General features: G+C 44.5%; 1 protein-coding gene across 2 annotated transcripts in view; it reads left to right on the top strand.

Annotated features, from left to right (window-relative positions):
- Nucleotides 1-26,986, top strand: part of palld (palladin, cytoskeletal associated protein) — a 123,170-nt gene that overhangs the window by 33,701 nt on the left and 62,483 nt on the right. For both annotated transcript variants that reach the window (XM_080431322.1, XM_080431323.1), the window contains 6 exons: nt 13,789-13,964; nt 16,351-16,417; nt 18,369-18,462; nt 22,401-22,469; nt 26,309-26,450; nt 26,898-26,921. In XM_080431322.1, the coding sequence (XP_080287448.1) occupies nt 13,789-13,964; nt 16,351-16,417; nt 18,369-18,462; nt 22,401-22,469; nt 26,309-26,450; nt 26,898-26,921 (572 nt within the window). The remainder of the gene's footprint in view (nt 1-13,788; nt 13,965-16,350; nt 16,418-18,368; nt 18,463-22,400; nt 22,470-26,308; nt 26,451-26,897; nt 26,922-26,986) is intronic.

Raw genomic sequence — 26,986 nt, 5'->3', positions numbered from 1 at the left:
TACTTAAAGTACCAAAAGTAAAAGTACTAAATATTTGAAAATAGCAGATCTACAAGCTCACAACGCGTCGCATCGCGACGCGTTGTGAGCTTGTAGATCGGCTATTTTCAAATAGCCTATGTATAAAATAGGGTTAAAGTGGTTAATGTGTGTATCATCATTTATATCTGAAAAGTAACTAGTAACTAAAGTTTTCAAATAATTGTAGTGGAGTAAAAGTACAATATTTGCCTCTGAGATGTAGTGGAGTAAAAGTAAAAGTATTGGAAATTGGAAATACTCAAGTAAAGTACAAATACTAAATTGTAAAAAAAAGTACAGTACTTAAGTAAATGTACTTAGTTACTTTCCACCACAGGTTCCTGGTCATGGTTTGTTTGCATCAGGCAGATGAAAAACATGAATGCTCTGGTATTTCTTTTGAATATTATATATATATTATGATATTGAAAATATCTATAATATTGGCACTAAGATTGCCTGACACAGTTTACCAGCAACAGTACATAATGATTTATTGATCAATATGGAAAGACTGTTAGCTTGTGGTCAATAGACAAACCTATTTGAGACTTTGTACATTTTTCTTCTACAGTAAATTAATGCATTTAGATAAATAAACAAATATATTTCATCTATGTAGGAAAACACTATTCTGACAAATTTGTTTTCAGGCTGTGAATGTTTTATTTCCCACCTGTATTATTATTATTATAGTATAAATGCATCCTTGGACAGGGGCTGCATTAAGTAGTATTTTAATAAATGGCTGCAATGAGGAGCTTACATATTTTATGCAGAGACTGAACAATAAAAAAAATATTTTTTTAATTTAAAAAGGCTTATATGTACCATAATACTATGTTACAGTCTGTGCGCTTCCAGCCCTCAGAACTGTATTCATATCAAGCACTTGTGTGCAAGGAGAAGAAAATTGAACCCCTGTCTATTTTGCGTTTGCATGAATTGGGAGACTTGACTCTGCGGTGGATAATAAAACCAACATGACTGGCCCGAGAGTCCGGACAATTTGACTCGAAGCTCCATTGTAGTTTGTAATTAGGAATAAAAGAGAGACTCAGATGCCGCTCTTTTTGGTCCAGTGTGCACTTTGGTTGACTTCTGCGGTCGGCGCTGTAGCCCCAGAGAGAACACGCTGGCTGGCAGCGCGGCCAGATGAAAAAGACACGACGGAGAGACACACACGCATGTCTCACGGCGTGCGGGCCTCCGCCATGCATTCCACACGTCTCCTAATGATGCGCCCACTGGCGGCTTGTTCAGGCTATCCTCTGCCGCTGTCACGCTTTTTTTTGTATCGTCAAGGTCGTGTTCATGATTAAACCCCTCCGTCTTCCTCTTCTTGTCTGCTTGCTCTGGCCTCCGCTCTTTTTTTGGGGTTTGTGGTGGAAACCGAGCCTCGTTTCATAAAAACTTTCCATCAACAGCAGCAAATAACAACAGGGTCATGCGAGGAGACTGTGGCCCTCGGCACGCATGCCAGAGGCCAGGGCAGAATGCTCTGCTTTGGTCTCGCCTGCACGGAACTCTTCTCGCTTCGTCTGTTTCTATGTGGTGCAGGGGTTTTTCTATTTGTTTTTCAATTATTATTACTTACCCCCCCCTTCATCTTTTCTACCAATGTAGTCATTGTGCCAATTCTCTCATGTAGACCCTGTCACTGCAGACCCCTACTGGTTGGTCTTGGGAAAGCTGTAGAGTAGACCAGGCAGGTTAGACCAGCCACTCTCAACCTTTTGAGTTTCAAGGACATCCAGTTTGATATGCATTAAGGCCACGGACCGGCATTTGATATGTTTTTTTTAAATCTCTGGGACCCTCTACACTGTAAAATCCTCAGGGTCAATTTTACAGACAAAAAGGTCCATCTGGACCCCTGGTGGTCCCTGGACCCGACGTAGAGAAACAGTGGTGTATACAACCACATGTCTCCTCCGATACACGTGACGTTGTCATCCACTTCTCTCCACCTGTAGTCTCTCATAGCCAGACGATGGGAGAGATCCCCCGTACTGATCCGTCTGGGCAAAATCAAAATTCTGAAACTGAAACATCAGAGAAAACCTCCGCTAACAAACCTAAGAAATTAATCCTGATACGGTCCCAATATTAAGAACTGCCCTGAGGTCTTTGTATTGGTTCTACAATGCAGTTATTTATTTTAATATCTCCAAATTGGTTTCCACTCAGTTTTTTACAGTTAAATTCAGTTGAATTGAGCGTCGCTCCTGGCACAGCCATGCGCTGAGCAAGTCCTGCCAGGGAACTCAGTGCAGTTGTTGGCGGCCGACCATTGGACGGCCTCAGCTCCATGTTATCCACTCATCCAATCACACTCATTTCATTCTCAGACCGCTCTATTTAAGCTGGAAGTTTGCACTTCTCATCCTGCTTGCTTTTGCTGCTGCTCATGCTGCTGCTGTCACTGCTGTCACTGCTGTCTCTGCTGTCACTGCTGTCACTGCTGTCACTGCTGTCTCTGCTGTCACTGCTGTCACTGCTGTCACTGCTGTCACTGCTGTCTCTGCTGTCACTGCTGTCACTGCTGTCACTGCTGTCACTGCTGTCACTGCTGTCTCTGCTGTCTCTGCTGTCACTGCTGTCACTGCTGTCACTGCTGTCTCTGCTGTCTCTGCTGTCACTGCTGTCTCTGCTGTCACTGCTGTCTCTGCTGTCTCTGCTGTCTCTGCTGTCTCTGCTGTCTCTGCTGTCACTGCTGTCACTGCTGTCACTGCTGTCACTGCTGTCACTGCTGTCACTGCTGTCACTGCTGTCTCTGCTGTCTCTGCTGTCACTGCTGTCACTGCTGTCACTGCTGTCTCTGCTGTCTCTGCTGTCACTGCTGTCTCTGCTGTCACTGCTGTCACTGCTGTCACTGCTGTCACTGCTGTCTCTGCTGTCACTGCTGTCACTGCTGTCTCTGCTGTCTCTGCTGTCACTGCTGTCACTGCTGTCTCTGCTGTCACTGCTGTCACTGCTGTCACTGCTGTCACTGCTGTCACTGCTGTCTCTGCTGTCTCTGCTGTCACTGCTGTCTCTGCTGTCACTGCTGTCACTGCTGTCTCTGCTGTCACTGCTGTCACTGCTGTCTCTGCTGTCACTGCTGTCACTGCTGTCACTGCTGTCACTGCTGTCTCTGCTGTCACTGCTGTCTCTGCTGTCTCTGCTGTCTCTGCTGTCACTGCTGTCACTGCTGTCACTGCTGTCACTGCTGTCTCTGCTGTCACTGCTGTCACTGCTGTCACTGCTGTCACTGCTGTCTCTGCTGTCTCTGCTGTCACTGCTGTCACTGCTGTCACTGCTGTCTCTGCTGTCTCTGCTGTCACTGCTGTCTCTGCTGTCACTGCTGTCTCTGCTGTCTCTGCTGTCACTGCTGTCTCTGCTGTCTCTGCTGTCACTGCTGTCTCTGCTGTCACTGCTGTCACTGCTGTCACTGCTGTCTCTGCTGTCACTGCTGTCTCTGCTGTCACTGCTGTCACTGCTGTCTCTGCTGTCACTGCTGTCACTGCTGTCACTGCTGTCACTGCTGTCTCTGCTGTCTCTGCTGTCACTGCTGTCTCTGCTGTCTCTGCTGTCTCTGCTGTCACTGCTGTCACTGCCGTCACTGCCGTCACTGCCGTCACTGCCGTCACTGCCGTCTCTGCCGTCTCTGCCGTCTCTGCCGTCTCTGCTGTCACTGCTGTCACTGCTGTCTCTGCTGTCACTGCTGTCTCTGCTGTCACTGCTGTCACTGCTGTCACTGCTGTCACTGCTGCCACTGCTGTCACTGCTGCCACTGCTGTCACTGCTGTCTTGCTAAAATTGCTGCTCACCCTCCACCACCCCAGCTGCCACCTGTCGTTTTGGATCTGCTGTTTATGGACGGGGGGATTTGGAGTCCAAGGGAGATGCGCTTTATCAGAGTACCTATAAAAGCAGATCCAATTCATCACCAAACCATAGATATATTGCTCTTTTTATATTCAATACAAATATCTTATCCATTCATGAGTTGTCCTTATCCATTCATGAGTTGTCCTGACAGAACTGAATTTAGATCTCCAGATGTATTGGCAGGCAGATTGTCTGCATGGCTACACAACACTACTTTCACCTGACAGTGAGGTGTTTCACCAGGAGGAAGTAACGCATGCAGACGAACACGCTATTGTGGGACCAACTTGTAGGAGTTGCAGTGACAGAGGAATGGATGCCCTTCCCACCCAGCTTCCCAGTTCCCACCCACACACACACATGGCAACAGCTGTGTTCGGTAGAATGCCTGTCTGTCCAAGCTGGACGCACAGCATAGGATGTGAACCCCAGTCTCCTTGGTGGTGAAGGTAGTCTAACTGTACCCCCGTGCCACCTGAATGCCCCGGGGCAGGGCTTTGCAAACTTCTTCATGTTACAGACCCCCGAATGGTCCTATAGGAACTCTGGGTTTAAATTGAACTGTGAGTTAGAGTTGTGGCACTTTGAGATATTCAGTGGATCATCAAGGAACATTTACCCAACATCATTCCAAACCCAAATCCACTCGATATCATCACATCCCCAAGTACCATGCCATGTTTATTCCCAAGGATGGTAACCAGTTGAAGAGGAGGAGGGTGGCACGCTAGTAGGAGAGGTTTTTGATCACCTCACCGGCCTGCTGGCCTTGTTGTGGGAGAAGAATAAAGGTTGATTCATACTTTGTCATATGATGGTTTCGTGCACCGGGAAATAGCAGATCTACAAGCTCACAACGCGACACGCAACACCATCGTACGACATAAATGAAGCCTTAGGAGGCCAGGAGATTATGTTCAGGTTTAGGCGACCAAACACCGGAGTTGCTCCTGGTTACGAACACTTTACACCTATTGTGTCCATGTGTGAGCTGATGGGATTTTGATGTGATTTTGTACCGGCATTGTGCTCCGGTATGCAGCGTGTACGAGAGGAAAAGGGAGGCTGCAGAATTCACCCAGTTAAGTGGAGGAAAGAAATTCCACCGGCCAAGAATCCCATTTAAAGATGATTTTTTTTCCTTATTTTATTTCCTTTATTTTCTGAGAGTACGGAGCGAGCGTCATTCTGCCGCTTCCTCTCCCGTCGCAGGGCATTGATGGTCGAGTTCCTTCAACACCCCCCCCGCCCCCCCCCCCCTGCCCACGAGTCACGACCCCCACCCCCACCCATACCCCCCCCGCCGGTGTTGCCAGATTCTGTGAGAGAAACAAGCAACCAGGTCTAGGAAAACCAGCCCTAAAGAAGCGACTATGGGCCACATGAGTACTTAACTGCTTAACTGCCAAAGACGTTTATAAACGTCTTTGGGCCTTCAGCTATTGCCTGCCAAAGACGTTTAAAAACAACTTTGAAAAAAAAAAAAAAAAAAACTTCAAAACAACACATGACAACAAGGTCAAATTGACCTCGTTGACATTTGTGAAACCACACCTGAATCTCATCTGTGATTAGAAATTATCTGGGATCAATCATACTGGAGAAAAATATTCTGTGGCTATGCGAAAAGGTACCAAAATCGGTCAAAACCCTGGCAGAGGCTACAGACTTTTTGAAAAAACTCTGGCAGTCAATGTGTTGTTAAACATGTTCATCAGCTATTTGAAAATAGCAGATTTACAAGCTCACAACGCGTCGCGATGCGACGCGTTGTGAGCTTGTAGATCGGCTATTTTCAAATAAAATCTTGCGGAGAAATTATAATGAGCAACCCTGCCCCCCGCCCATGTCTCGCTGCTAGACCACAAGTGACTCAGCCCTCTGGTCCCTACACCCCCTCCCCTCCCCTCCCCCGCGCTGGCTGTTCTGCTCAAGCAGAAAAATGCACGCTGTTTAGATGCTGTTAATGGTTGTTTAGAGCCCTCATCATGTTCAGCACATTCCGCTGAAATAGAGAGGGGATTAAATAAACATTACCAGACATATGTCTGTTTTTTTAAATGCGTTGACTCGCTAATTATGCATAATGGACGATCATTAAGGTTGATTAATATGGGGTTTTATTGTTGTGCGCATTGTGGGGGGGGGGAGGTGGCTGGCTCACGCCCGGCCGTATAGTTTATGCTTCTCTTCCCCCCGTTGTCGGTGGAACGGCAGGCTGGTTGAAGTCCCTCGTCCCTCCCTCCTCCCGGCTCTGGGTTTCATCAAACTGTGCCCAAACAAATTTACATTTCCATGGGCTTTAAATTCCATGCTGAGCCTTTTAGAGCGGGCTTCAGTTTTGGACTGGAGTAAAAAGAGCTGCCAGTTGGTTGGTTGGGACGTTGTGTGTTGCCATAACCAGACCTGTGTGTGTTGCCATAACCAGAATGGAAACTTTACTTGGAAAAACCCTGCTGTAAAATAAATAAATAAAGTCAAACAGTCCCGTGCTGAAATGTTGAATTAAGCGGGCATTGTTGCTCTTGTGTTTTAGGACCCATGTGGAGCTGGCGCGGATATGTTGACGATTTCGTCTGCTTATATAGAGGGCCTCCAAGACGGTTACTTTTGTGAGGTCGGGGACCCCCTGGGGGTCCTTGATGGGGGCTCCAGCGGGTACCTCAGCTAATGTATTGATTGATTGATTGAAATTTTTATTAGGAAAAAGAATGTAAAACAACACAGTTACATTTATAATGCTTTTGTCTAAAAGGTCCGGCCAAAAAAGTCCTTGCGGACTTGTTTCCGTTGGGGTCCTTGAATTAATTTCATAGACATATATAGTAGCAACCAAACAGTTGAAAAGTCAACATGAAAATACAGATAATACAGAAAAAATACCACTATTGATAGTTGGGAACCAAATGGACCCTTTAAGGCATGCATTGGTTCTCAAAGTGGGGTCCGGGGACCCCCAGGGGTCCTTGAGGGAGTCCTTTCCAGGGGGTCCCCTGGATCATAGCTAAATGATGGATAGTTAGGAACCAAAGGGACCCTTATGGGTCTTTAACTCTGAGTAACAGGTCCATATGGGGGTCCGTAGCCTAGTGCATGTCAAACTGGGGGTCCTTGAAATGAAAATGGTTGAGAATCACTAATAGAGCCATGAAAATCTTCTCTAAAGGGGGACGGGGTCCCTGGCATATCTTTTCAAATGGGGGTCTGCGGGCTAATAAGTGTCAAGTTGGGGGTCCTTGACATGAAAAAGGTTGAGAACCACTGCTTTTAAGGTCTGTAACTCTGGCAGTGTGCAGTACACATGGAACCTGATTTGGTTCCATTTGTACACCATCAGTGTTATGAGGGCTCGTGGCCTTCAAATTAAGAGGTTTTGAGAACCACTGAGTTACTGAGTTACACACACACACACACACACACACACACACACACACACACACACACACACACACACACACACACACACACACACACACACACACACACACACACACACGAGGCTTAGTGTAAAAGATGACATCATTACACTAATGTACAGTATGCATAGCCTGGCTGTGGTTGCTCTGATGCTGTTATGTGAGTCAGGGAGGCCTGATTGAGGCAAGTGCACCGTGCGTCTGTCTGTCTGTCTGTCTGTCTACACAGGTTTCTGGTCGTGACTCGTGCGTGTGTGTGTGAGTCTAGCGTGAAGAGAGGGGGCATTTTTCCCCACACTGTGTATCTGTGTGATGTGTGGGTGTGTGTGTGTGTGTGTGCGTGTGCGTGTGCGCGTGTGCGTGCGTGTGATAGATTTAAAACACTCCCCGAAACATGTCTAAATGATTTGACTCCAGCGGAGAGAGAGAGGGAGGTTTATGTATTGTGGTCCATCATGTGGCATGGTGCTTCAAACTGGCAGCATATGGTACCCGTAGGCTACAGTGATTGATACAGGGAGTGACTCAAAGGAAAGCCATGGTGAAACCCTTGATTTCTGATTCCCAGCAGACACAGCAATAACCCCACCAGCTTGTTTTCCCTTCTCCTGTCTGCCTGTAATCTGAAAGATGGATTTGCAAACCACACACAGACACTATTATTGCTTTTGCTCAAACAACCAGCCTCTGGAGGGTGATTTATAGCCGCCGGTGTCGCACACAGTGAGACTAGCGGATCTGCAAGCTTTGTAGATTCCGCCACGGAAACGCCACGCGCAACAAAATATATAAAGCTTTCATTTGACACTATCGGTTCTCTAACCAAGGACTTGGCCTATAGCGTTGTGTATAGAGCAGAGTAGTGTTGCCTGAGGCCCAGAAGTCTAATATATCTCCCATGGCCAGAGGGAGGGGGGGGGGGGGGTTCCCCTTTGCATGAGCGGTAGATGTTTGGTTTCCAATGGTTATTATATGCTCAGGCGTAACAGAGGAGAGGATCGCCAGTTCTGTCCCAATGTTCTATCTGTGTGTGTGTGTGTGTGTGTGTGTGTGTGTGTGTGTGTGTGTGTGTGTGTGTGTGTGTGTGTGTGTGTGTGTGTGTGTGTGTGTGTGTGTGTGTGTGTGTGTGTGTGTGTGTGTGTGTGTGTGTGTGTGTGTGTGTGTGTGTGTGTGTGACTGTTATCTGTGTGCTGAACAGATAGGCGCAGGCACGCTCGGAGTGTGCCGGATGACTCTCTGTCCCCCCCAGCTGCCTCTGGGGGGGCTGGTGGCGTGCCACACGGTGGATAAGCCCCCCCCCCCCCCCAATTCCTCCCCGAGGCCTGATCTGTTTCCTATCATTTAACACACCGGTGTCTGGACGCACAGCGAGAGCCGGCCAAGTTTCCGTTGTTTCACTGGGTCAGGCGATAAGCCGCAGGAATGGTCCTGCCTGCCTGGGTCCATTGTACTGGGAGGTTACAGAGGTGGTGACGGCAGTGCTTTGGAGGCAGTGGTGGAAAAAGTACTCAAATTCTTTACTTAAGTAAAAGTACCAATACTGCAATATAAAAATACTCTGTTACAAGTAAAAATCCCAAAATAAAAAATGTACTTGAGTAAAAGTACAAAAGTATTGGCATCAAAATGTACTTAAAGTACCAAAAGTAAAAGTACAAAATATTTGAAAATAGCCGATCTACAAGCTCACAACGCGTCGCGGTGCGACGCGTTGTGAGCTTGTAGATCTGCTATTTTCAAATAGCCTAGGTATAAAATAGGGCTAAAGTGGTTAATGTAGGTTTCATTATATCATAGTTTATATCTGAAAAGTAACTAGTAACTAAAGTTTTCAAATAAATGTAGTGGAGTAAAAGTACAATATTTGCCTCTGAGATGTAGTGGAGTAGAAGTAAAAGTATTGGAAATTGGAAATACTATAAGTAAAGTACAAATACCTCAAAATCGTACTTAAGTACAGTACTTAAGTAAATGTACTTCGTTACTTTCCACCACTGTTTGGAGGCCAGAGAGCGAGAGAGAGAGAGAGAGAGCGAGAGTGAGTGAGTGAGTGACTAAATCTCCTCTGATCTCTCCACCTGTCACTGCTACTGATGAATTTCTCTACATGATCCGGCTGGTTAATGACAGGGCCCATTATAAACGCGTCCTGTCTGAGCTCGACCTGACTCACTCACTTTCTCATTTCCCCGGCGATCATGTGCACCGCATGCCGCTCGCTTGCACAAGGCCCATTCATTCACTTTCTCTTGTCTAGCGTCTCCTCGCCTTATCTCCCACGCCCCGCCCCGCCCCGCCCCGCACACACACCCGCCAGGTGTAAATCCCGGCGGAATGAAGGGTATGTCTGGGTATTCCGAGGCTGATGAATGGCTTCCTCGTGCCCGCCGTGTGACACCGGAGCGGCTGAAATGGGGTGTAACGGCCACGTAGAAGGAATGAGGGGAATGTCTTTTTACATACTGTAGCGCTCCAAGATATCTGGAATGTCCTTATAGGCTGGACCCACGTCTAGCGGAACAGCTGTGCTGCCGACATGTACTCCTCCCCCTTCTGCCAATGTAAAGGGTGAGAAGGTGAAAAAAACGTGTGTGTGTGTGTGCGTGCGCGCATGCGCGCTCGCGTGTATTTGATGTAGTAGCCTGTCAGGAAAGGGATCTGGTTTGATCAGGACTCTGTGAAGTTGAGATGCGACCGACAGACAGACAGACAGACAGACAGACAGACAGACAGACAGACAGGTGCTTGAGCAGGGCTAAGAGGATTATGAGGGACAAACACCACCCCAGCAGCAGACCGTTTGTGACTGTGTGACCCCAGTATACAGTACACTGTCAAATCCTCAGTGTTTATTTAACTTTACTCAACCCTTACGGGTCCATTTGGTGCCATTTGTACACTAGGAGTTACAGACCCACAAGGGTCCATTTAGACCCTTTGTTAACGGTGCGGATTGTTAAGCGCATTTTCAGGTCGGATATACATTTCATCCAATCAGGAGTGAGTTCTCACTCCTATAAACAGGATAAAGAAGTGAAATTGGAAGTGATGGCACAAACAACTGGAACACTATACAAATAAATGGGTACTCTCTCCTGATGGGATGAAATTGGCAACCCACCTGGAAAAATGTATTCTCTGTTTATTAAAGAGCTGGAGAGACCTTGTTACACACTATAGCAATGATTACTATCAGAACAATATATTATAGAGCTTTACCAAAGTAAATGAATACAATGTTTTAACCCCAAAAACATCACTTACACTCTCAGTTGTACAGCGGTGTGTCGCACACTGAAAGCTACAAGTCAAACTACAAGCTCACAACGTGTCGCATCAAAGTATAAATTACAGGCTACAGACTGACATTGATATTATTATGATTATTATTGTAAATATGGAAACCAAATGAATTAATTGTACGTACAGTACATATACATATTTTTTTATATATATTTATGTATTTTTCTGAACTGAACTGAACTGAACAAACGGTACTATAGGTGTTACCAACCGACAGGCAAGCCCCACCGGGCCTGACTTCTCCTGCCTGCAAACAGGCCTCTGACAGAGAGGAAGGAGGGGGGTGAGGGGGAGAGGGGGTGAGGGGGGGGGGGAGCCTATGTTGGAGGGTGTGTCTGCTTTTCCGTGACACCGGGTCATGTCAATGCCTCGGGCCCACTGAGGCTGAGCAGGTACGGAAACACTGTGTGTGTGTGTGTGTGTGTGTGTGTGTGTGTGTGTGTGTTTATTCTCATAGAGTTGGATTGGCAGGCCTCCATCACATTCTTAGCGAAGGCCTGTTTAAGTTCAAGTATTTGTCAGGAAGAATAATGGGCGCTGTCTGTCAAACACGGTTTTATTGAGGAGAACCATCAATCACCGTTAACACAGCCTACTGTAAATCACTGCCTCAAACGCATGCTTATGCAGGGGTGGAAAGTAACTAAGTAAATCTACTCAAGTACTATACTTAAGTACAATTTTGAGGTACTTTTTACTTTACTGGAGTATTCAAAAATGGAGATACTTCAGTAAACTTCTACTCCCCTACATTTCAGTGACAAATATTGTACTTTCTACTCCAGTGGTTTTGAAACCTTTTCATGTCAAGGACCCCCAAAATGATATGTATTTGGCCGCGGACCCCCATCTCAAAATATTTTGTCCCAGGGACCCCCCAGAAGCAAAGATGTGTGTTAAATATGTTCACTTAATTTAAAATATATAGAGATTTTTGGATACGGTAGCCAAAGTATAAAACATGGTTAAAGTGGTTAAAATGATTGTGATGCTATATAAACTAATTATGCTGGGGACCCCCCGGTACCCCCTCAAGGACCCCACTTTGAGAATCACTGTTCTACTCCACTACAATTTTTTGAGAACTTTAGTTACAAGTTATTTTGTAAATTTATATTATTATTACAAAACATCTGTACATTAACCATTAAGCCCTATTTTCTTTACTTTTTCTATTCGAAATTACAGTAGCTGATCTACAAGCTCACAACACGTGAGCTGTTAGATCTTTTACTTAATTGGTACTGTACACTGTACAGTAATTTATATTTTGATGCCAATACTTTTGTACTTTTACTCAAGTACAATTTTGAATACAGGACCTTTTCCACCACTGAGCTTTTGGCAAAGGGTAGAACGGTTGACATTTATGGGCTAGTGTACAACAATGATGCTCGCAGACATATGGCACGGAGGCCAGCTTGTGTGCAGTTTCTCCTTCCAAAGCAAACATTACACCGGATGATTTTACTAATTAGTTCCACCTGTATGATTGAAGGTGTCTTTCCTTTTCAGATTTATGCTTTGATATTATCTTCAATATAACGTTTGAGTTGTGTCAGCGGCGAGCATAACCCCGGGCGAGTTGTTATTTACTGTATATGTATGCTTTATTTCAGATAGGTGAGTAAGTAGAGAGTACAGGAAACCAACCAAGGGTAGAAAGAGAGGATAGATATAAGAGAGAAGACGCAGGTCTGATTTGAACCAGGATCCTTGCTAACAGCCTGAGCCACCACCAGGCACTGACGGCGTCTTAAAGCTGGTGTATTGTGGTATAAAACAAAGGGGTATGTAATTGTTTTTCCTTTAAAAGTTAATGCTCTAAAATATGCTAATTGTAATCATTGCTACAGAGTGTTTGTTCAGTAACAGGTGTCTTCTTGTCTCTCTAGTTCATTAGTAAAATAAAATACATTTACAGGAGGGTCACAATTTCATCCAGTCAGGGAAGAGACCCATTTATCAGCTTAAATTTTATGGTGTTCTAGTTCCAATTTGTTCTGCTCATTTTTGTGTTTCATCACTTCCGATTTCACACGTTTATCCTGTGTCCTGTATGAGTTCTCTCTCCTGATAGGATAAAACGAATATCCCAACCTGAAAACGTATTTAGGTGTCTAGTGTTTCCTAACGAGCTGGAGAGACAGGGAGACACTCTATGGCAATGCTTACTATAAGTCTGAGAATATAGAGCTATTTAACACTTATTTTAACGAAAGCAATATCATTTACAGTAGCTTTAATGAATGAAATTTTCAGGGGCAGAGATAGTCTTACCAATATTCACCATCTCTATCTTCACTTGATTCACTGATTGAATGATGACTTTACCCCCTGCAGCTTGCATGGTATGTCAAGGTGGTATTCAAGTAGCTCATTGAAGTACAGTGTGAAACTATTGTCTGTACTCTGTATGTCATTTATGCGGTGTTAGCGACACGTTGTGAGCTTGTAGATTGGCTATTTCCCCCCAATAACACTGTTGTATGATGAAGTATAAAATGTCGCTTAAATGGGCATGTACTGTACAGTAGTTTGTTTTCCAGTTCATGTTAAAAACTACAGCAGATTTAAAAACATGGCAGGCTAGTATGCAACACACCTGCAGCTAATCACATTAATAATGGGTGTGTTAGATTCAGGTGTGTCCAGAGCTACAGTAGTCAACAGGTGTGTCAATGCACTTAAATCTATAAGCCCTTATTTATTGGATTAGCTGCAGCTGTGTTGCTTTAGATGATGGTGCACTATAAGGTCAGTCTCATGTTTTTACCCTGTTGCAGTTTTCAACCAGAATCAGAGAACAAACTACCAAATCAGACGAGGGTTTCATGTCCCTTTCAGTGGTTAATGCAGTGGTTCTCAAACCTGGGGTCCTTAAGGTGGTTCCAGGGGCCGCATCCTCAGCTAAATTACTAGCAAATTGACTCTTAAGGGTCTGAGTGTGTACAAATGGAACCAATGGTCCATTTAGTTCCATTTGTACACAACTTTTACAGTGTATATTGAGGTCAAAGAAATAGAAATCATATCAACTGGGGGGGTCTGTGGCCCGATGCATATCAAACAGAGGATCCTTGATAAGGTTGATATTGAGAACCCCTGGGTTAATGTGTCCTATAATGTCCATGTGTGACTGACGGCGGTGTGAATTGTCACCTCTAACGCGCAGGTGGTTCTGCGAGGGCCGTGAGCTGCACAACTCCCCGGACATCCAGATCTGCAGGGATGGTGACCTGCACACGCTGGTGATCACCGAGGCCTTTGAGGACGACACGGGGCGCTACACCTGCGTGGCGTCCAACAGCCTGGGAGCCGACAACACTTCAGCCGAGGTCTACATCGAAGGTCAGAGCCAGCGGCACACAGAAACAGAAATTAAAGTTGTATTCATATGTTCCAATGTTCAACGCCAAACACACAATTAAATTGTTAATCGCAATTATTTGAGTGACAATTAATCGGCAACTGAAATTTGTAATCGTGACAGATCTACACAGCTGAACACCCTGTTAGTGACAGAGACAGAGACACAGCTGATCACCCTGTTAGTGACAGAGACAGAGACACAGCTGATCACCCTGTTAGTGACAGAGACAGAGACACAGCTGAACACCCTGTTAGTGACAGAGACAGAGACACAGCTGAACACCCTGTTAGTGACAGAGACAGAGACACAGCTGAACACCCTGTTAGTGACAGAGACAGAGACACAGCTGAACACCCTGTTAGTGACAGAGACAGAGACACAGCTGAACACCCTGTTAGTGACAGAGACAGAGACACAGTTGATCACCCTGTTAGTGACAGAGACAGAGACACAGCTGATCACCCTGTTAGTGACAGAGACAGAGACACAGCTGATCACCCTGTTAGTGACAGAGACAGAGACACAGCTGAACACCCTGTTAGTGACATTGTTCGTTTTCTTCGTTCAGGGTGTTGTGTTTCCAGGGTCCTATACGAAAACCTTAGTTCATTTATAGGTTTTAATGTTGCCCTCTTGGCAGGCAGTCTGTTTACATTATCTAGGTCAGTGGTTCTCAAACTTTTTCATGTCAAGGACCCCCAACTTGACACTTATTATCCCGCGGACCCCCATTTGAAAAGATATGCCAGGGACCCCCATAAGAGAAGATTTGTACGGCTCTAGCTCTCAACCATTTTCATTTCAAGGACCCCCCAGTTTGACATGCATTAGGCTACGGACCCCCATTTAATGGCATTTCTATCTCTAGGACCCCAATTGATATTGTAAAATCAATGTTTATTTAACTCTGAGAGTGTACAAATGGAACCAAATATTTGGTTCCATTTGTACACTCTCAAGAGTTACAGACTCATAAGGGTCCCTTTGGTTCCCAACTATCCATCATTTAGCTGGGGACCCCCTGGAACTCCCTCTAGGACCCCTGGGGGTCCCTGGACCCCACTTTGATGATCTAGGTACTAGCTCACTAATATTAGCTAGCCCAGTGGTTCTCAACCTGTGGGTCGGGGCTCACTGGTGAGCCGCGATATTACTCCAAGTGGGCCCCCAAATAACTGGCAAGTTATGTTTAAAAAAAAAAGTATCTAGAAAGAGAATGTGACGTCACCCCATTGAAAGTAAAACCTCTCAAGATGGCGCCACCTGTCCATTGAACTCTTTTGAATGGTTCCTCAAGCTATACGTTGGTCCCATTGATCCATCGATTGATTGATCATTAGCATAAGCATGCTCTAAAAATGCACACGGCCCACCCAGTCGTCAGATGGGTGGGCCACGATCCAAAAAGGTTGAGAACCACTGAGCTAGCGTAACACGGATGTCATTTTCAAGTACGTATTCCATCCACCCTCGCTGTTGGCATGCTTGCCTTGTTGTCAAGTGATGTAAAACATCACAGCGATGGGAGTGGGGGGGGGGGGGGGCGGGGTGTTATGTCAAACTGGGGAAGATAGGACCCTGGGAACATGGGAGCCTTTGTCATAAGTCAAGTCAAGTCAAAGTTATTTATATACTGTAGCACATTTCATATGACAGGCATCAAAATAAAAAACTGAATATGCTAAGACCAACCATGACAAAACATATCAAATAAATGTTATTGCATGATAAGTTCAAACATAAGACTGAACTACAGTAAAGCAAAATCAAAAGGAACAATAGAACTGGGAACACAATGCCATGTTCACACATACTGTAGGACCCTCCAAACATTCTGTACAGTATAGGGAGGGATGAACCCAGTCCCAGTGAAACCATTTTCATTATGAATACCAGCCAGTCCTTCTGCAATTTATCACAAAGCTTTATCACACGTCAACTAATGAAGGAAAATAGGTTTAAGCAAAGCAAACTTAAAGCAGAAGTAGCACAATACTTAAAATCTAGAATTAAAAAGTAGAATTGCTGATTTTTGAATGTAAAAAAAAAGAAGTACTGTACATGAAAAAGCTACTCAATTACTAGTACTTGTACTAATACTAGTAATTAAAGTAGGCTTTGTTATTAGTTACTTCCACTCCTGGTGGTCATACTGTATATGCCATAGCTTTGAATAGATGATTATGCAGCTTAGAATTAAGTTTTCTTTATTGCATTAGACGTAATGACCACAGTACTTCCACATAGCGTCATCAGTATTAGCACAGCGGTGTGCTGTATGTGTCATGCACTGTGGTGTGGTGAGGGTTTTGGTGAATGCCACAATGGAAACCTACATTTCTACATTTCTCTGTTTCTCTGCAGGAGCCTCATCGTCAGACTCAGAAGGGGACGGTTCCATGTCCAAGTCCAGATCAGGAGCCATGCCTCAGTACGTGTGTGTGTGTGTGTGCGTGTGTGTGTGTGTGTGTGTGTGCGCGCGTGTGTGTGCGTGTGTGTGTTTGTGTGTGCGTGTGTGTCTGTGTGTGCGTGCATGCCCATAATATGGGCAAAACCGAATAATTGGCAAATTTTTGAACTTTTTTAAGAACACATTGAGTGCCAAAAACGGTCCGGACCGTTTTTGAGAAGCCATGCATTGTGTGCCAAAAACGGTTATGACCGTTTTTGGGGGAAAAAATTAAAAAGAATTAAAAAAAAAAAAGCACCAGGAGATATCATTTTTTGAAGATTTAGACTCCAATCCACTTCCTGGTTAACTTATGACTTCAAAAGCCTGTATCTCGGCTCCTGTGTACTTTTTTTCTAAAATATGTATTTTTGACTATTTTCGACTATTTTCAACTGGCTGCAACTATGGAACGGATTACTTAATGTTTTTAATTTTTTCCCCCCGATTGTACGAGACCTCTATGTGTGTAATGAGGGGATCACCTTGAGGACGGTGATCACTGAAAATATTTTGTGACTACTTGAAAAAGGTTAAAAAATTGTTAAAAATCCAGGCACCGACTGTACCCTGTTTTAAAAAGACCCTGGCACTCAATGTGTTAGCCACATTGTTATCTGCAATTATGCAGCTGATGTGTCCCAATTTTTTACCTTTAAAAAAGCATATGTACAAGCTCACAATTTGTCACAACACAATGCTTGCTAATGCTTTGTGAGTTTGCATATCAGCAATAATTGACAATTTCTGAATAGTGCTTTAGTGGTTAAATAAGGTTCAGTGTATATTACTTGTTTGCTTGGTCAGAGTATAATTAAAGTGAAATGTTATTTTCATATAGTGAAGTTTAATAGTACATTGAAAACATGAAAACAAATTTAAAATGTACAAATATTTATTTACAAAGTTATTATTTTTCAAATTGATTTAACATTTTAATTTAATTTGATTTAACAAAAGTTTGGTCAAAGACTCTCCAAAACTGGAATCTGCATTGGACCCTAAAATGTGACATGGGTCGGGTTGCGTACGGTCGTACCCATGACCCTCTGAACTCTGACCCCCTCACAGAGCAGCTTAATTGGACCCCGCAGCAGCTAATCAGCCCCGCTGCATGCTTCCATTTAACTACACCCTTAAACAGCTATTACCCCGGCCCCTGCAAACTGCCTACAATAATCCATTACCCCCCTGCAAACAGGCTACAATCTGTTACCCCGACCCCTGCACTACTGGCTACCATCTAGCTAATGAGCGGCCAACAGGGTTAATATGCTACAGAAATGAATGTTCCCCCTACACCCACCTGCATACATTAAACTTTGTACCTTCTACAAAAAATGTTCCTCTCCTTTAGGCTTTCAATTTCTTCTCCCTTTTCTGCCTCTTTCTCTGCCTAACGTCCTCTCTCTCTCTCTCTCTCTCTCTCTCTCTCTCTCTCTCTCTCTCTCTCTCTCTCTCTCTCTCTCTCTCTCTCTCTCTCTCTCTCTCTCTCTCTCGGCCATGCATAAAGCACACTGTGTTGTCTTCACTGGTGGCTTTTGCCAGACGCATTTTTATTGGGACATTTTTATTGGTGTTGTATTGTATAACTTCTGTCTCTATCTCTCTCTCTGCTGTATTAAGGTCAGTCATTACTCATTATCTGCCGTATAACATCCCTATCTCCATCCTAGCTACTCCCTCCTTCTCCTCCTCCTATGTTTACATTATGAAAGTATCAGCCCTCACGATCCAACGTGATGTCATCTTAATCGCAGCTGAGGCTGTTTCCGTTGTCTCCCCGAGTAATTAATATCCTCTTGGCCTCCGAGGAAGTTCCTATCTCCACTTTCTTCTGGGAAACGTCTTTTGTTTTGGGTTGTAACTGAAATGCGTGACGCTACGAGAACACACGCTTGATTTATTCTTCCTTTTTCTGTGTTTATGGTAGAGTTCAGAAGAAGACCACCTCCATGTCGTTCACCATCCGCTCGTCTTCACCCAGGACCACTCTGGTGCAGGCCATGTCCCAGCCCTCACAGCGGGTAAGAACATGCACCGTTTAGTTGTTCTCAACCGTTTCCAGGCTGAGACCCCCCAACCCCCAAGATAATCATATAAGAACACACCCTGACAAGCACTTGGAATTGTAGGAGTTGAGGCATTACATTTAGTTTGACTCGGTTCCACAGCACGATGCGTTGTAAGCTTGTAGATCAGCCATTTAAAGTTTTTATAGTATAGCTTGTTGATTACTTTTGATGCAGTAATGGTATTTTTTCATTTTTTTCTTCTTTTTTTGTGGTATTAAAACGGTCTTAGCTCTCTAACTGCCAGAGTTAAAACATCGTCTGTAGCTGCCCTCGCCAGCGATTTTGAGCGTTTTTAGTAACCTTTGAAAAATCATAGAAGATGTAGGGGGTCTTGGAGAATCGTGTGGAAAAAGCGTGCCGTCGGGATAATCCATTCCATAGTTATGGGCAGTTGTATGTGGCTTGTTTTTGCCAAAAACAACAGAAAGCAGAGAAAATTTGACTTTTGTAAATCCTATAACACTACACTAAACCAGCTTCATTTTGTTGTGATCACGTGATTTCTGGGTGTACCCGTCATCATTATCATCATAATCATTCACAGGCTGCGTAAGAGCGCCCTCTATCGTAAAACCACTGAAAACACCACATGACGAGAATCTCATCATTGGTGGTCTGAGTCTTGGAGAAAAATTTCGAGAAATCTCGTCATAGGCAGTCAATGAGTTAAAAGTCATTAAATTGTCACTTTACTGTCATCTGGGGACCCCCCAAAAATCAGGGTTGAGAACCACTGTGTTAGTACTCTGGTACAGGCCATGTCTCAGTCCTCACAGCGGGTAAGACACATTGTAGAACCACTGTTTTCCAAACAGTGGGTCGGGACCCATGTTTGGGTCGCCGACCAATTTTTATGGGTCGCGAGTTTTTCGTTTCATTATTTTTTTTAAATTATAATTTCAAAAGATAAAAAAAAAGTTTAAACACAACTTTTCATCAATTAAAAACACATTTTCAAAAGTATTTCATAAATAAGAAATTAAAAATCAATTTATTTCCATAAATAAAAAATGGAAAAAAAAAAACATGAAAATCGCAGTTTAATTGAATAACTAGAATAACATTATGTCAACAAGGAACTGTCCTTGTGAAATTCTGTTGGGATTCCCCTGCACTGTGGTGAAGGAGTTGTTCAGAACAAGTGCTTATTCTAAAATGATAATCCTGTTGGGATTCCCTTGCACCATAGAGACACACGGCCGGAAGCGGAAGGCCTACAAATCCACGCCCACTTTTGACACTCGGGGTCCGTTAGAACGATGAACTGCAGCTCTCAATGCAATCTCTATGAGAGGCATTGTAAAATACCGTCATTTCACTGGTTAACTACTGAGGCTGTAGCGATATTTTTTGTGTTCTAATAATCTGTCCCATTTGTTTAATTTGTCCTTTTTAATGTCCCATATCTTTCATCTCGATATACTACCCACAATATACTATAATATACTCCATCAGTATGTCAAAACCGCTAGCATCGGAGATCCAGAGTTTAAGTGGTCGCATGGTATATACGTCACGGACGCATCCCTTGAGGTTTTCAATACCCAGAAAACTGGCGAAAGTGGCCGTTTTCAATAGGTTTTGGTCATTATCTCTGGAACAGAAGGTCCAATTTTCGATATCTTAGTTGGGCAGGCGACCGCCTCTCCTGCCTCTACAGTGGGTACGCCACTGGTCGGCGCTCGTAAAGACAGTGATGTCACTGAAATGCGACAACTTGTCTGTCTGCTGTCTACCCTCTGCTGTGTTAGCATTATGGGTAACTCGTTAAAGTGGCAAATTAAATGTGAAACACATCAACTATTAAGAAAACAAGAAGATATGTTGACAAAGACACTCCATACATTTGGAAACATATTTTTATTTAAATCAATATCGTCTTCAGTTGATGCAGGATAATTTTAAAAGTAGGCTAACTTTCATATCCTCTCATAGGGAATGCATTGGCAGCTGCAGTTCACCGTTCTAACGGACCTCGAGTAGCGGCGCTGTCTCAAAAGTGGGCGTGAAATTTGTAGTCCCCGTGTGTCTCTATGTCAGCAGTGTGGTCAGGGGCGTGCTGGGACCAAAATTCAGCTCTAGGATTTTCCGAACCGGCCCACCGTTTTGTCAACGGGGGGGGGGGGGGGGGGGGGGGGGGCTTTTTAACCCAGCAACCCTATGTAAATTACACCACTACTGAAAAACGTCCCAGCCCAACAGTAACTTAACTAATAATTGGTCCGCGCGACCTGGAAATTACCGTAATAACCCTAAAACGGTAGCAAAAAAAAAGTCAATTATTATTATTATTATTTTTTGGGTGTCCCACCGGCCGTCTGGCGGCCCGTAAATGGCGCGGCCGTTCTGGAATTTTCCCGAATTTCCCAGTGGCCAGCACGTCCCTGAGTGTGGTGGTGAGGGAGTTGACATGGTAATCCTGCTGGGATTCCCCTGCACTGTGTGGAGAGGGAGTTGAAACCGTGTCTGCACTGTAGGGAGGGAGATGAAATGTTAATCCTGTTGGGATTCCCTTGCTCCATGTCTGCCCTGTAGGGAGGGAGTTAAGGTGGTAATACTCCTGGGGCCAGAGGTGGGAAAAGTACTAAAATGTTTTACTTAAGTAAAAGTATCAATACTGTAGAAATACTGTAAGTAAAAGTCTGGAATTCCAAATTTACTTGAGTAAAAGTACCAAGTATTGGTATCAAAATGTACTTAAAGTACCAAAACTAGATTAGTTATTAAGTAACTAGTATAAAAACACTCAATCCTGTGTAGGCCCAGGGTTTGACCAATCAGTGCATGTTTATGTCCCTCTCAGTCCTTTTATCAGCCAGGGCAAATAAAGGCCATGGTGCATGTACTACAGTACATAATACAGTACATAATACAGTACATAATACAGTACATAATTAAGCAATATTACACGAGAGGGTGTGCTTTACCGTCATTATTGGCACGCCTGTGATGCGGTCAGGAACGAGGCGAAGCCGAGTTCCGCTTCCGCATCACAGAAGTGACAATAATGTAAGGTAAAGCACACCCTCTCGTGTAATATTGCGATTATACAACAGTTACCAACAAAACACATCCAAATGTATTCATATTGTGGAGCAATTCATAATAAAAATGTTTCGCTATTATCCGTGTATCCGAGTTTTTCACTGAGACATTAAATAGTCCCTGTAGCAGCACTATGAGCCTGAGGCACAGTCTCATCAACACAGCCGAGCTATCAATGCTTGCGCAGTGGAATGAATTCCAGTAGGCTATATGCTCCGTCGTACGACCGTGTCACGTGGCCAAAATAACTAATCTACAAGCTGACAACGCTGACAACGCGTCGCGATGGCGACGTGTTGTGAACTTGTAGATCGGCTATTTTCGCCGTGCGATACCTTCGTACGATAAAGTATAACATACACTGGACTGTTAACGAAATGGGAGTAATTTTACTTTAACACAGGAGGATATTTATAACCTTCTAACCATTGATCAACCGTAAGTCCACCAAATAAGTCAAAATTAACAACATAGTCCATTTTGCATAGCTGTTTGTTCTCCGGTGGCGGCGGTGGGTCAGGCTATGCAGGCTACTGTCTGTTTGTTTTCCTACCGTGGGACAGCGTGACTTCACAGCACAGCTGTGAGCTATATGGTCTAATCAGGTGCGGACTGCAGTGCGGAGTGATTTATTAATGTGATTAAGCCCGTGCTATGATGCTGGTTTGAAGCACGGCTAGAAAGCTATTTCAGCCAATCAGATTGCTTGGTCGGAACTACCTGTTGTATAATACATAATAAAGTACATTATACAGTTGCATGTTTTCAAAATTGTCGACTTTGAGAACCACTGGTAGAAACAGATGGACAGACAGTGATATTATCTTCCTGTCTTTGTCTCACAGAGGCAGAGTCCAGTCTCCTCCCTGTATGTTGGAGACACACCTCTATCAGCACCGCCTGTGTTCACTAAGGTAAGCCTACTCACACCACACCCATTTAACCACTTCAACCCCAGCATCCCTGTTCTGGGCATGTCATAAATAATAGGCGAACATTCGGCGAAAACCCATCGCAACGCTTGTAGATCGGCTATTTTCAGCGAAGAGATTTGGTGTAGAGGAGAAAACGGAGGGAGACAGGTACAGACCACTGTGGGACCCTGGTCAATGATTGTGAAAGCTCTTCAATGGCTTTATTTGATTTCATTTCTCAACAATAAAAGATAACTGCCCGTTCCCAACCTGCACGGTACAGGAGAACGTTTATTGAAGCAATGTTTGGGGTCAGCGACGACCTTCCTCGGTACATTTCAGTCATTAGAAATAAGATCTGGATTGCAGCTCCACCCCTAAACATGAACTGAACCCCCTGACTGAAACGCCTGTGACAGCCCTGTGGAAAATGAGGTCCAGCTAAATGCAGCATTTTCCTTCTATTTGCTTTGGTCCTCACCAAAGCAGAGGAATGGAATTAGAACAGACACACACACACACACACACACACACACACACACACACACACACACACACACACACACACACACACACACACACACACACACACACACACACACACACACACACACACACACACACACACACACACACACACTCCGTCTCCCTGTAATAACACTAGTAGTCGGTATTGTGGCTTTCACAGGCAGGGGTCAGATAAAACATAGGCTGTGTGGCGAGAGGAGCGATCCTCCTCCTCCTCCTCCTCCTCCTCTCTGACGCGCCCTCCCTCCCTCCCCCCTGACTCTTTCTCCTCCACTCTTTCTCTTGTGACGGGCCAAGGAGGCAGCGCTTCAAGTCAAGTCACTTTTATTTGTATGGCACATAAAAAAAAGAAAAAACAACTTGACCCAAAGTGCTGTCCAGTCAAGAAGAAAAAACATCTCGAGTCCACAAAGGCCAAATATAAAATACATAAATAGCAATACAATTGTAAAAGATTAAGTAAAAACACAGTATCAAAGCAAACGGCTAATTAAAACATTGTAAGGATGTATTAAAAGACGATCTAAAGTAAATTACAGTCAGTGGTTTCAGACGGGTCCGGACCACATGAACCCTAGCGTCCCTATTCAGGCTGGCCGGCCCTAGTCTCGCGTGGCCAGACTGATGCCTCCCACAATTTTCAAATGTTACATACAGTCTGGGTCTGGGACTGGGAAGCTCTGATCATGATTACAATATAAAGTGGATGTGAAGCCTCCTCCCCACTTCCATTTCGTCTTTACAGTCGCGCAAGTTTATCCTAATATGAATCAAAATCATCCAAGCATATCGTCACCTTCCTAAACTATTGGCATAAGTCATTTTTTGAGGAAAATTATATTTTTTGCTTAAGTCAGCCCCTCATGACAATGGCCACCTCTGGTAAAATCGCCTATCTCCTAATTGAAAAGGATCATGCTGTTCCCTCCCCTTTAATAATGGCCTATCTCCCTAATGTGACTTAGGCCAAGTCACATGGCTTTGAAAAACTTAAAAAAATTACTTAAGCTATTAGTTTAGGAAGGTGACTTGATCCTAAGCAGAAATGTAAATTAAAAAATAAAATGTAAAGATATTTTTTAATATTTTTTCGTGAACGGAAGTGCCAGCTTCCTCTCTCGGATTTGGGTAGGTGTAGTTCCAGACTCTATATAGCATTTGGAGATTGTGGAATAGTTGTCTGGCTATGCGAGACTAGACTGGCCCTAAATCATTTTCCACCTCAATACGAAAAAAAATTGTTTTTTCTTCACCCGGGAGCCTAGCCTGACACTCAGCCTGAATTTTCATTTCGTTTCACTCCATTATTCAGTCTGAAAGCCCTCTCAATGCAGCGGAGTTCTGAGATGGGGGCGTGGCCAAAGTGGGACTCCACTATGAGCCAACGCGATTGGTTCATACTGGATTGTCCCGATCCCGATTCGTCGGTCAGATTTTCAACCGAGCAACACCCGCCTTCGAAAGCGTCACCAGACCCTGAATGCTAGGCAAAGGATTCAGGGGGTGGAGCCAGGCTACCGGGAGCCGTAAAGGAACTTTAATCATCCTCATGAGAGAGGACGGGAGGATCCTTTGGTGGAGTCAGTCCTGTGATGTCATCCACGAGTCACAAGTCACGACCCCCCCCCCCCCCCCACACACACACACACACATACACACACACACACGCGCGCGCGCACACACACACACACAGACTGTCTGACAAATGAATGATGTACATACTGTACATAACCCCCCCCCCTGTGTTCCAAAAATATACCCAGAGAGAGAGAGAGAGAGAGAGAGAGAGACCAGCGACTCATAGAGCTGCTCATTCGCTTAAGACCAAGTGAAAGAGTGTCCCGTGCCGACAGACACATGAAGCATTCCCAGGTCCACTGCGGTTCCGTGTTGAATGGCTGGAGAGGAGGCCACACAATGCAGTTACGGTGCGCCCACGCCTCGACCCCCCCCCCCCCCTCCTTCACGGATGGCTTACCGCCGTTCTGCCAACACTAGAGGCGTGTCACACAGCTGGCCGGACAGCTGTCCTCGGTGCTGTATAGGGACATATTAGTCGCTGTAGATGAGGGTCAATGCCTCGCTAACCCCCACCTCGCCCTCCCGCTGTCACCATCCACTTATCTATTTCACGCTGGTTCTCACGGGGGACGCCCCAGGCGGGGGGTCCTTGAGGGGATTCCAAGCAAAATGAGGAACATTTTATTTTTTCATTTGTAGGGGTCCTTGACAATGAAAATGTTTGAGAACCACCGTTCCACAGTGTTTCACTGTCCTGTGAATGTATTAACCCTCCACACTGTGTTAAAGCTGCCATCCATAACATTTTGTAGTGAATAAAACATTTTATCTGATCCGTATGAGTATGTTAATACAATTATAACTAAAACAACAGTGTTGGTCCGAGGAGGTCTCCATCTCAACCTTTTGAATTTCAAGGACCCCCAGTGGTCTAATGGGGGGTCCCCATTAGACCATGGACCCCCATTTGATGAGATGAGATGAGATATACATATATATCTCTGCTGTCCGGCAGGAACCAGCTAACTCCAAAATGTTCATTTTTCAGGAAATGACAAAAAACAAAACAAAAAGTGGAGTTAGGAGGTTTTGTTCATCATTGATAAGAACAGCTGAATGGACCTCCAAGCTCACAATGAGGTTAGAGGTCAAAGGGGGGTGGAGCCTGGAGTCAGCAAAACCAGCTAACTCCACCCCCCTTTGGTGGAGTTAGCTGGTTTAGCAGAAAGTTTGAGGATCCAATGGAGTTAGCTGGTTTTGTCAGAAGCGCTTTTTAATACTTTTTATTGGTTCAATATCTTTTTTTATCAACACACAGACGTAAAGAGTGTTCAATAGTACTGATTTATGAGAAAAAAAAATCAACAGCGTGAAAATGGAGTTAGCTGTTTTCTGCCGGACAGCAACGTATGTTCATCTCTGGGACCCCAATCTATACACTATGAAATCCTCTGTGTTCATTTAACTGTCAGAGTTAATACAGACCCATAAGTGTACACTTGGACCCCTGGTGGTCCCTGGACCGAACAAACCAGTCATTTAGACTATATGGTGTAGGGTAAGACCACTGCTGGTTGACGAGGGGTATTGCATGAAGCTCAAAGTGTAATACTCCCATAGCCAAACGGGCTTTCAGTCTTAGCCGCGTTTGAAATGAAAGTTACGGATCACAGCTGTACAAATAACTCTGAGTTATAAAATGGTAAATTAACAGTTTTTACTGTGTGTGTTTGTGTGTGTGTGTGTGTGTGTGTGTGTGTGTGTGTGTGTGTGTGTGTGTGTGTGTGTAGCTCTTACAGGACGCCCAAGCGTCCGAGGGCCAGGTGGTGGTCCTGGAGTGCAGGGTGCGGGGAAGCCCCCCGCTGCAGGTCCGTTGGTCCCGGCAGGGAGAGGAGATCAAGGACTCGCCGGACTTCCGCGTCCTCCAGAAAAGTGAGCCTGTCTGTCAGATGTGTGACAAAGCATAATAATAACGCCTAAATAATAGATTATTTGATGTATTATGAAAAGAAACACTTCTGGATCAATCTATTAACCCATTAAGACCTGAGGCGATTCTTAAAAAGAAATCTAAATCCTAACAATTTTTGGAAAAAAAAATATCTTTTCACGATTTTTCAAAAATAGCAGATCTACAAGCTCATAGCGCGGCACTCGGTGCCGCGCTATGAGCTTGTATATCTGCTATTTTTGAATAGCCAAAGGCATCTAAAGTGACACAGAAGCGTTCCAGGTATCAATGGGTTAATGGAAAAAGTGATCAATAGAATAATCACTCAGAACATAATGGATAGTCGCAGCCCTAATCAGGATTATGGGAACAACAACCTGCTTATATGAACATAATGAACCAATGTTTCCTCTCTTTTCTTCCACCAGAGCCACGATCTGCTGCAGAATCAGGTAGGTGCCTCCTGTTGCCATGTTTTTCATTTACAAGCTCATTTCTGTACGCGGTAACATTTGGA

This window comes from Gymnoscopelus braueri, assembly GCF_963280865.1.
Source record: "Gymnoscopelus braueri genome assembly, chromosome: 6".
NCBI classification, from domain to species: Eukaryota; Metazoa; Chordata; class Actinopteri; order Myctophiformes; family Myctophidae; genus Gymnoscopelus; species Gymnoscopelus braueri.
The sequence above is the reverse complement of the archived record's forward strand: the minus strand, read 5'-3'. Positions and strand labels throughout refer to the sequence as shown.